At 41.5% G+C, this 12,176-nt stretch overlaps 1 protein-coding gene across 4 annotated transcripts in view; it reads right to left on the bottom strand.

The window, feature by feature from the left end:
* Positions 1-6,972: 6,972 nt before the first annotated feature.
* Positions 6,973-12,176, bottom strand: part of fermt2 (FERM domain containing kindlin 2) — a 39,244-nt gene continuing 34,040 nt past the window's right edge. For 2 of the 4 annotated variants that reach the window (XM_080512761.1, XM_080512759.1), the window contains 4 exons: positions 11,290-11,310; positions 10,223-10,347; positions 9,984-10,125; positions 6,973-9,308 (listed from right to left, as the gene is read on the bottom strand). In XM_080512761.1, the coding sequence (XP_080368887.1) occupies positions 9,135-9,308; positions 9,984-10,125; positions 10,223-10,347; positions 11,290-11,310 (462 nt within the window). In that variant the 3' untranslated portion in view covers positions 6,973-9,134. The remainder of the gene's footprint in view (positions 9,309-9,983; positions 10,126-10,222; positions 10,348-11,289; positions 11,311-12,176) is intronic. The other 2 variants (XM_080512762.1, XM_080512760.1) reach the window with 1 other exon arrangement.

Genomic DNA, 12,176 nt, shown 5'->3' on the forward strand with positions numbered 1-12,176 from the left:
CTAGACTATCAACTCTCATTTTTCTCTACATTTTTACACCTTTTTTCATATCAAACTACAATTTTTAGTTGAATAAGAAACTTGCTCTGCTTTGTAATAAAAGATGACTTGACTAATTTTCAAAGGCCACAATATTCACATTTATTGCCTCCTAATGTCATATGGCTCACAATTGATCAGACAAAGTTCAATATGTGGTAACGTCGATCAGGTCAAACAAACAGGCAAAAAGGAAACACAGCGACGAGACTGAACAAACTATCGACAGATGTGAAAAGACAAACTGACAACATGGAGCACAACACTATAATTCCACATCAGAGAGATAATAAGAGGTGAGTAGATACAATCAGGGTTGTAACAACCAATAACATGATCATTTCCCTCATTCTCAATATAATACAGCTCATAATGTTGCTGATAAAGTAATAAAATAGTAAAGGATTTTCACCTATGAAAGCAATCTTGGACCCTCAACTTATGTCACCATTGGTGTGAATGATTTAATTAACTATAATCAGTAATTGAAGCCAGACACAATCACAAGAGCAATGATAGAATCATGAATGAAAACAACCACCAACCAGATAAAACCCAGTTTCTAAGGCAGCCGATCAGGCGGGAGTTGGGGAAGTGGGAGGAGGGAGATTTTTTAGGTGAATGCATCCTGAATCAAAGTTAATCCTCATAGGTGTGCTTCAGTCAAACTGCGGAGCAAGTCACCGGCCAAACGACTCTAATGGAGCCACACGCCATTAAACAGCACAAACTAGATCAATCTCCATCATGACAGCAAGACGGCTGAGCAAAAGGTGCATGAAGTGTGTGTGCGCGTGCGTGCACTGTCATTCTCCAAACACTCAAGGACAGAGGCAACTGAAAGATGGAGGCAGTTCACTTTTTAAGAGCAGTCTGTCTACGTGTACAATTGTCCAATAATTTCTTTGAAAGAAAATGATGCAGGAATCTGTATCCACCACTCAGGAACACTTCTACTGGATTTAAATAACGTATGAATATTTCAAATTGATTACAATCGAACGGCAGCCGCGACTCCAGCTGAACTTAATGAGTGGATATGTCTTTAGGAAAACCTACAAAGTTCTTACAGCTTGGCTAATGCGTCACAGCACTCCGCAGCTTTTTCCACTGTATTCACTTTTAGTCACTTGTTATAAGTCCATGGCCAAGCATTGGTAATAAATCCTTTAATTTTATGCTTTGATTGAATTCCTGTTACTCTGAATATTTGTCCCCTCTCTCTCTTTTTGCCAGGTTAACCACGTCTCTCACCATCTCAGTGTCAAAGCAGCTAATCCAGATGATCAATAGGGGACAGCCCTATGGCTGACACCACACAGCCCTGATTTCAATTGTATCCTGCAAGTTTAATTTGGGTCTTTATTGTCAGCAGGAGGACAAGTGGTGTCACTCAGAGACGCGAGGTGAGATGGTGGGGATGGCTTCAGGGGCAGTGAGACACCGGGACTACTGCAGGCTTGTGAGCAAACAGATCATAAAATGAAGAGCAAAGCCGAGAGTGGTCCTAAAAGGGGATGGTTTTAAAGGGCCTTTTAAGACTATTGACTCAAAGGGATCAATTTGAAAACACTCCAGTCACTGCAGTATGTTACACCAGGGCATCATTTGGATGAAGTCAAATAGAAAAAAGGGAATTGTTTTGATGGCTCATTCATCAAATCGTCAAGCTTTTATTCAGATGAAACCATCTACACGGGCCGCTGGAGCCAATTCCAGCCCACTATCACAGGCGATTCGGTGGTGGAGTCATGGGGTGGTTGGGGCGGGGCCGTGGACACCTCAACTTCATTCTTGGCCATCCAAAACGGGATGCTGCCACAGCAGCCCTGGATATCAGAGTTCTCCTTGGAGGAACCTTCTTACACTATCACAACATCACTGCTGGACACTTTACGACTGGGATCACCTTCAGCGCTGAGTTAAAGTTAATGGAGTTCAAGAAAGAGGTATTGTTGAGACTATTCAAGAGAAGCACATAATTCATCCGAGCCATCCGAGACATTTTTCCGCTACCGCCACTCGGAGCATTTAATCTTACATACATGTTTTTGTACTGAAATACTGAAATCCAGAGTTATGGATTCCGGGCACGGTGACCACAATGATAAAAAAAAAAAAAAAAAAAAAAAGTGTCTGTAAAATAATGAGTCTGAGAGCAAGAAGCACAGGAGCATTTGGGTCTGTCTCCAGAGAGCTTCAACACGTAACGATTCACACCCAGTGCAATTACTTGTCTTTTTTACATTCTAAAAATAAACAAAAGTCAATTTACACAATATTCATTTGTTATTACTGCCTATTTCAGTTAACTGACAAAGTTGACATTACTGGCTACATATGGGGCCATTAATATTACATTGACTTAAGAGGACAGTGCAAAACTCAGAATTACTAATTTGTGCTCTTGTACAAGTGCAAAAACTTATATTGGAACCAAACCTGCAGTAAAAATATAAACAGGTGGATCGACTGACTCTTCCACAATGCTTCTGTTTTCTCCTCATCGGACTAATCTGTAGACACACACTCACCTTACCTTATCTTGGAGTGTAAGGTAACAAAGACAAACAAAAAAAAAGCAACCTGACACCCATCTGCTTGTCCCAAATGTATTCCCCAACAACAGCAGCCTCTTTAAATTGCATTAACTCGGCTGAAAAACAAGATTTAGCCGAACAAAACGGGCTTGTGAGAGCGAGGCGATGCAAATTATCCAATTTTGTGCAAGAGTGCTTAAAGCCAAAAGGTCCCTGAGGGAGAAGTGGATTACTTTAGGAAAGACTCCCACAGCAAATAGCCCGAGAGACGACTCAACTCAACGACGCGTCAGGCGAGCTGAAACGTGCAACATGTGGAGCTTTCAGCAGTAATTTCTCACCAACCCGAAAGCCTACTCATGCTTACACTTGCACACATGGCAGAGCCGATTCTCGCGCGCTGCAGATGTTGACGATGCAGGCCGCTCCCATCTCGATAAACACCGTGTGACATGACCTCTTCAGCTGAGGGGACACCCTGAGGATCAGCCCTGAGACTTTAATGGCATGCTTATACTTGTGCAAATACATGCGTGACGTCCCGGACTTCAAGGCAAAGATGAACAAGGTGGCGGTCGTCAAGGCTTCCAGCACATCAAACAGATGGCCAGATAATAAACCATAAAAACCTCAAGACAATTTGTAAACTTTGAGGCTTCATAAGAATTTGCACAAATAAACACTGGTTAGCTCCGTTTCACATAAATTAGCGGGTCACTAAAACCTAGGAACTCATTGAGATGCTGTTTTACCCTTTGAACAACAAAGACCTTTAACCAGAACACATGTTTTCATCGAGCCTTTAAACTCGGTTTAGCAGCTCCCAAGTGTAACCGATGACATCAAGATAAGAGTCTTGGCACCGAGCAGTGTTTAGCCCTGACTGAGTCTTTTCCATGGAAATATGGAGACTGGACTGTCCCACATAATGGGAATAACATGTGGTTCCTTTCAAAGTTGGACATCTCCCGATTTAATATATGAAACCCGGTCGTGAAGCACTTCGATGGTGTGGTGACAGTCATGTGGTGTTTATCCTCAGAAATAGGAGAAACATATTGAATATTATATTGTTTAACACGTCTCGTGGTGATACATCACAGTGGGTTAATCATGTTAAACATTGATCCCCTTTGGGAAATCCTGCATATGACATTTAAGTTCATTTGGAATAGTGGTGGCCTAGAGGTTAGGAGGCGGATTTGGGATGTGAAATATACAGATTTGACCCCCATAGTGGACATGAGAGTGGGCAGAAAAAAAAGAAACTTCTTCAAGAGGATAAATAAAGTATAATTAGTTTAGTTAATTGGTAACCAAGCCCAAAGAGAACATGTGAACTCCACACATACTACACAAGACCCTCAACACAAAGCTGATTTGTTGAGTTTTCTTACCTTTTTTTCCTTTTTCTTCACGGCTGTATTATCTTCTCTTTTAAAAACAATTTGCCAATGTTTTCAGTTTCTGGGAATTCCTTTGTCTCATAGGTGTTGTGTTTGGCTCGGGGGAAGACTGCAAGACACTCATCCTAATTCCTAACAACAAAAAAACAAAAATCTGGACATCCAAACTAATAAAGTCTACAAGATCACAGTAGATTATTACTGAGGCACTGGGAAGCAGGAGACAGAAACACTACAGAACATCTCACACTGCAACACAGCTAAACAAACAACCAGAACACACAGAAAACGCCCAAGATATACATCACTGTCGCCAGGTGAAGACAATCACACACTCAGGTGAAACATATCAGGGAGGGGAAGAGCAATCAGACATGAGGAGGGGATGTGAAGGAGCCTGAAACCAGAGACATGTATACTTGATGGTCATTGTACCTCATTAATATTTTCTTGTGCATTAAGGAGAAAGTGTTTGTTGAGTGCTTTTTTAAAATGTGTGATTGACAATGAGATGCTACATGTGAACGGGTTACTCTTCTAAACAATCCAAAAAGTATCATTAGAACTAACGATACACACAAGGAGCAGTTCTGCAGCTTCTGTTTCCAGATATGAAGTTATTTTCTGAAGGGCTGAACAAACTGTAGAGCAGTTGAGGGAGCACTAATATTGTAAGAATTAATCCTGGAGGAGAACATGAATGTCTGTAAAACTCAGTCCAATGGTTGTTTCACACATCGGCTCGTGGTGGCTGAAGAAGAAAAGTCATCCGGGGCTCATGAAAGTCCGAGTGGACCTTGGATGCAATCTATCGAGCAGCTGCTGGGATATTTCCAAGCAAAGCGAAGAGGTGGATCGCTCTCTGTCATCTTGGCAGCAAGCATTTTAACCTCCATCCAGTTTTATCTTAACAGTCTTGAGGAAGAGATTTAAAAACATTATATTGATCTTGACAAGGTCAAAGCTCTGGCTTCTTCAAAGAAACTTAAAGACCCACTTGAAAGCAACTTATCAGCACATGGGCCGCCATGGCTGACATTATCTATAGCAGTCTGTGCCCTGCAGGCGAAGTGGAGGACGTCAGAAACACTTTGGGGGGGAGGGAGCCGCATGACATTAACAATGACGTTAAGGGCCCGTGAACTACAGGAAAGCCGAGCAATGCCTCATTGTAATTGAATATGCACCGAGTTCAAGCAGGAAGCCGCAGCATTGAACGGCAACAGGTGGTACTTTGCTTTTGTGCTGCTCCTTTTATGTTTTTCACTTCCTGAAATGTGCAGACACTGCCGGCGAGCTATAAATGTCCCCGTCAAGTCCAGTTGAATTCTGCCAAATCAAGGCCGTCATCCACCCCGTCCTCCCAGCGAGCCATCTATGAAATGTCTATGGGACTTTCACACACATAGTGTGATACACTCAAAATGTGTAAACCCATTTATGTTCAAGTAAATACAGTATATTATTAAATACTTTATTTTGTATTGTTTCCAAAGTTATGATAGCTAAAATGCTCAGTTTAATAGGAAGAGGGAGAGCGGAACCAGTGTTCTCAGGTGTTGTTTGCTCAGGGTCCTCCTGGGTGTGGGTTTCCGCCCACCTCAGAAGAACGTTTAGGAAGGAAATGAACGATTTGCGTCTTCAATGCATTACACTGTTTACCTGTCTTTTCCAGACACCGAACTCAAAAATCTCATAGTTATTGTGGTCACAAGCCTTGGGACCCGTAACAATAGCATGGACACAAATTGTGAATATCCTTGCTGTGAGGTGAGAATACTCACCACCACACCAGACTGTGCAGAATTGATGCTTGATCTCACATCAGAGAGCAGCTTAGATACATGCTCTCTGTACCCGACTGCAATATTCTTCTTTTTCTTCATCACTTTGGACGATCATTACAATTACAGTCTCAAACACCCTAAAAAAAAATCTATTTCTAATGCATGCTGCTTGTGTTGACATGGTGCTGTAGACATGAGATGATGGGGAACGCTCTCTTCTTGTCATTGCCTGACAGCTTCATATCCCGGCCGCTCAGCAGGTGATGGACGTCCACCCTGTCCGCTGCAGGGAGGGGAAATGAACAGAAAGCCTGTACAATAAGCAGACAGTCTGCAGGCGTCCTCTGATCTAATCTCCTCCTCAGCCTGGCTCTGGGTGTCTGCTGGGATGGCAGTCAGGTGAAGCGGAGACTCAGATGAAGAGTGGTTGGAGGCTGCTCTCTATTGGAGGGAAACGAGAAGTACATGCGTGAGACCTCTGCAGGTAGTGTGGGTGTGTCTTCAATGTTTAGGAAAATGCTGAATATGAGATAAGATCTATAGTAAAACACATTTGCAGCAAATGCGGATCCCATTGCATTGGAACAGATTTTGCCTCTTTATTCTACTTGGTTGATTTGTTTTTGGTAAAAGAGACATTAACAATTAAAAAAATAGATGATTTCCTAAAGCATCATGAAGGAACAGTGCATGACAAGGTTTTTTTTCTCACACATTTATGTAACTGAAACGGATGTGAGATCAGATGAGGCTTTCAGCACCAAGTCTTGATAATGGTTAGTATTCTCACCTTTGAGGAGTTTCCACACCCACCCTGTACATAGTTGGTTTTGTCTGGTCCTAAAAACACTATTAACCTTCAACATCTTATATTATGTGGGTAAAGATTTACAGGATTACTAAATCTTTTATTTGAAAAAAACATTTGGGAATTTTTATGTAAAACTAAAGTTTAAAGTCAGACAACTGCAAATTGTTTAACTTTTTGGGATCAACCAAGCACCTTTCAATTAAATTCAACTTTTCAGACAATAAAATATACTTCAATTTCATTCATAAGTTCATCTTCGACAATGAAAAACAACTTCAAAAAAACATCCATCATTAGTTCTATTGCCTGCATCTGAAACAACAAATCACCTTTGACTTGTAAAGCAACATTCTCCCCTGGCGAAATGAACAAATTCCAAGCAGTTTAAATAAAAATTACTTTATTTTTTAAAATAAATGCATTTTTACAGTCAGAAAACGGGACAGCAGGACATGCAGGGCTGCTCCCGACACTGGAGGCAAACTGAATCAGATAAAAATAAACAACAACAGGCTTGGTTTGCGCTCGCCTCTTTATTTTTTTGCTGATTTGTCTCAAACTCCAGGATCTCCTTCATACGGACATTAATAAATGGCACGCTTCATTTGTGATTAAAAACAAATTAGACAATGAGGTGAATTAAGCACTTAATGCATCACTGCCAGTTAAAAAAAAACAACAAAAAAAAACAGCTAAAGATGAAGCTCCAGGCCACAAATGGACATTATTATTCTTGACAAAAGCAGGCAAACTGAGCACAAATGCAAGAAAAACACTGAGCTATTAAAAAAGAAATATGTACTCAACCAACATCTTGGAGTTTGAGACTAGTGTTATCTTCATATATATTCACATATATCTTCATCTGAAAACTCAGTAAGAACACAACATAGGCAGGCACATTTCTCAATACTACACATGTTGACTGATGGCTTACCCCCCTTTTTATCTGAAAAGAAAAACCTCCAAAACCCCATAAAAGCAGAACAACAACAAAAAAACCCCACTGTACAATTCTATAAAATGTTTGTTTTTACATTAGTTACAAAACAAAAAGAATTTATAATACTTCATTGACTGATCCTTCATACTGAGGACAGAACAAAAAAAAAAAAAGGTTGCATATTCATTCTTTAAACTCTGTGACCTTTTGCTGGTGTGTATTAATAAACATGATAATACTATACGGTGTGAGAAACGGAAGCGTCAGGGGAAGAGCGATTGTGTCTTTCCTGTTGGTGTGAACGCACGATGGCGTGAGATGCCAGCGGGTTTTCAAAGCTTTCCAACGTAAATCTGATCAGAAGACCTCCATTTGCCCTTAAATTGTTAGGCAGAATATTGATATTCTTGTGCATTATCTGTCCACTGTGGTGTCATAACATGTACAGACCGTCATCAGGCAGTCACATTCACACGTTTTTGGACTGAAGCACCTGGAGAAGACCTGTACATGCACAGTGAGAATATGTGAACTCCACACAGAAATGCTGACCGCCATTCCACCGTCAGCCCTTGTGTGGAAATATTACATTTCAATCCCATTTCTGCGATACTCAACTTTTACCCTAAAAAATTAAAAACAGTCAAAAAATGGAGGAAATGGGAGCTCAACATCCAGCTTGGTTTCAGGTGAAAACCAGACACACTGAAGAGGTACTTTTCGAGATGAATGAAAGGACGTTTACATCGGCTGGAAAGCAGATTGTTTAAAAACCCACTGGACGCTCACCCGAGTGCACCGGACTGTTTGTTTCATCGGTCAATTCAAACCAAAGCAAGTCCCACAAAGTCCCACCGGTCTGCGGATACGTACTCGATAGAGACAGGACACAAGTTCACAAGACATCAGAAAGGCAAAAAGGAAACTTAACAGCTTATTCATAAACATGACCGTATACTGCACAAGTGCTTACATGTGACGTCAACAAGACGAAGCCTCTCGCCGAGCGGACACGGAGAGCCGCTAAAAGACGCACGCCTTACTGAAGAGGCCCGTCTTTTAGGATAAATAAACGCATACAACATTAGATAACCTGCGGAACTTTAATCACAATGGTTCAATGACGGATGTGACTTTTAGAAGTAAATATAGACAAAAAAGTAACAACTCTTTGGGTTAAAGTCGGATTAAAATGATTTGTTTTTAAAAAAAGGGTTTTCGTGGACGCAAGTCGGCGGTCATCGGTCCAGGAGGAGAGGAGGCAGGCGGCTGCAGGGAAAAAGGACAAGCCTTCCTGCAAAAAGGCTTCTGCACAACCACCACAGTTCATCTGGGCTGCTTCCACCACGGCGTTAGTGTTGTAACAAATGAGCTTGTCAATATTAATGCAAGGAGGAAAAAACAAAAAAACTAAACAAAACACCAACGTTAAAACGGTGTCAGCAATGGCAAAAAAAAAAAAAAAAGGCTGCTGCTCTGGACTCTTGGATGCAGCTCCAAAACATTAAAAAGACCAAAAACAAATAGTAAAATAAAATAAACCCAAAAACGGTGCGTTTCCCCCTCCCCTCCTCTGCCCACCTCCTGCTCCCTGGGGGCCGGCGGAGCTCAGACCCAGCCGCTGGTCAGCTTATAGAACATTTCCTCGTCTAGAGACTCGTTCTGGTCCTTGGCACGCGTGGACAGGAAGATGTAGCCTCCGATGAACTCGTGGACGACCTTGCAGTCCACCTCGGCGCAGACGAAGGACAGACTGGGCTCGTCCGCAAACTCCACGGTCACCTGGGATAACACAGCGCAGCCGTCAGGAACAGGAACCAACACAGCTTTTCTTTTGTACAGAATCTTTTTAAAGGTGTTCAAAGAAAAGGTACTACACAACTTTTCATGGGTTTTCTGATAGTGTACATTTAATTGTGTTACTGTAGTAACAAAAGGCTTTTATCTGTAATCACAATCAAAATTATTTCATTTTTAGGTGTAAAAATTACATCTTCGCAACCGAGTTGCGACTCCTACCGCAACGATTTACGAGATTTATGGTGGTTGATTTAATGAAAAGGACACATTTTTATGTCTCATATTTGAATTCACATGGAAACATTTGCAAATATCGACCTGGAAATACAATCAGTGCTGTAATTCTGAGAGATTTGGGTTGATACTTGGTTAACACTAAATAAAAACAGAGTTCATCCCCACAGGAAGTACCGTATTGGTCATAATACAAGATATATATATATATATAATCTGCCTTCCAGAAAAATTAGTTTTTGTGAAAACAGGAATTGTTGGTGATGCACATGCTCCAAAAAGTGCAGATTCTTTGTGTCCCTGGTCCTCGGTCTGCTGGTTTCACTCTGGCTATCGTTCCTCTCAAGACTTTGTCAAAGCTATTTCCTGTCCTTGCACCAAGAGACTGGTGTATTATGTGAATTGCTGGACTCTGTGCCGTACCATCTTAATCTCCCAGTTGACATTCCACTGCTTCATGTTGCTGAAGCGCCAGGTCTTGATAGCATCTCCGGTGCTAGCATCCATGCGGATCAAACGGTTGTACGTGATGCCAATCAGCTCCTCCCGCTTCCCACCCTGGAACCTGAAAGGCACAGAGACAGAGTGAGTCTCGGTAGAATAACCGAAAGACAAGACACACGTCCAACACAGTGGGTGATACATCCGACACATTCACCTACCGTGCCAGGAAGTGAGTGATTCCAAACTCGGGCAGGGACTGCCATGCCTGGATGAAGCGCATCTTGGCCTCGATCAGACTCATCTGGGCTACGTTCTGGTGGGCTTCTAGAATCCGGGCAGAAATCTGGCAAATACACAATCACACTTCTTACTTAACCTATTACAACAACAGCAGCAGTTTTCCCATCTTTTTTTTCTTTTCTGATTTTATATCTCTCAGTTTTCCCATCTTAATATAAATACGATATCTAATTACCACACTTCTAAATGTGTGCAAACAAACAATAAAACCATGAGCGCACAGTGACACCAGGTGTCCACAGAACTCTCACATACATGTAAAGCTAAACTAAGCTTGAAGCCCGAGCGAGGTTAATGAGCCTTCAGACTGTGGGAGCCGGCATGCATGAGCATATATACCTCCCTCTTTAAACCCCTTGTACAGGCAGGAGTATCAAACCTTGGAAATATAATAACAGTGGAGAATCTCACAGATTAGAGTCTGTGTCTATCAGTGCTTTCCGCTTGTGCTCAAAATTCCAAGAAATGATCCATTGCAGATGAGACTGATCACTTTGAGCATTAAAAAGGCTGCAGTGTGATTGTAACTAGTATTAAAACATCAGATTCCTTTGCAGCACCGAGACAATTGAATAGTCATATTCCAAAAACAACCATAGAAAAACACTGATTTACTGTGAGGGGTTAGCCTCTGCACATGACACACAGGCATCAAATGCTCAAAAAACACTAAATACTAAGCCATTTAGGTTTTATCTTTTTGTTAAGTCTCTGGAAATGTGTTAAAACATGCTTAAAACATCTCTTAATTCCCTTCATTCTCCCACAGTCCAGCTGCATTCGCTGCTTTTACGACAAAACATGTTAGAGCAACAAAACTAAAAGCACTCCATCTACTCTACTGTTATGGCCGCGAAGACTCACTATATTAACTTTTGGGTGAGTTGGGTGAGACAACGCGGACACAAAAAGGTGTTGAGCCTTTCCACAATCATGCACAGATCTAAAGCTGAAAGACACCCAGTGGACGCATAACTGGACTTACCAAGTCCCTGATAAAGCCTGGCTGAAGAGGGGAGGAGGGGGTGGGAGCATACAGAATGAAGAAGATGCATACAGGAAGAGAGAGGAGATGGTTTGGACAAAGAGAACAAAGCACATAAGATTCAGTGTTGGAAACCATCACAGTAATAGGAGAAATAAAGTGGGAGGCAGGCTGTGGAGCAGAGAGGTCATGCAGCAATCAGAAGGTGTGGGATTTATAAATGACAAGGGGAGAGACTCCATAACATCTGCGCTGTATAATGTGGACATCTGGACTCATTCTACTTCAATGAAAATGGCTCATATCAGATGATAATGTTTGGATTGTGATAAAGAATAGAGTTTGATTAATAATCACATATAACTGCACTTTTTTTTCATATTTATTTTTTAATAAAAATTTTATTTTGAGTTGTATTGTAAAAGAAAACAGAAGCACTCAGTCATTAAATATTGCACAGCCATAAAATCTAAATAAATCCAGTCCTCATAAAAGGTGTTGAAAAGAATAATTAAACTGAGATGTAGTTCCTAATTCAGCCACAAGAGAGTGTTGTACACCAGCAGCAGTAGAAGTGGATGTCAGCATCTTCAAGATTGAGCTAAACTAGTTTCTTTTTATTTGTTTTCTATGCAGACATGCAGAATTAGCTCCAAATCATCCTCCTAAAACTCCTGTGAATGTATCCGCTTGTGGCTGCAGCCCGGAAGTCTCCTCGGACTAAATCTTGCAGCAGGAAGTCCACATTAAGGAAGGCGGGGAGGGGTCGCAGGTCCGCTGGACATTTAAGGGGCTTTTCCCAAAACAAGTTTTCCCGCGCAGCATTCCCAGGCACGGCTCATTTCCTCATGGCCCACGCCTACTACAGAGTGCACATGTGTGTGTAT

The sequence above is a fragment of the Blennius ocellaris genome, assembly GCF_963422515.1.
Source record: "Blennius ocellaris genome assembly, chromosome: 17".
In the NCBI taxonomy this organism is placed as follows: Eukaryota; Metazoa; Chordata; class Actinopteri; order Blenniiformes; family Blenniidae; genus Blennius; species Blennius ocellaris.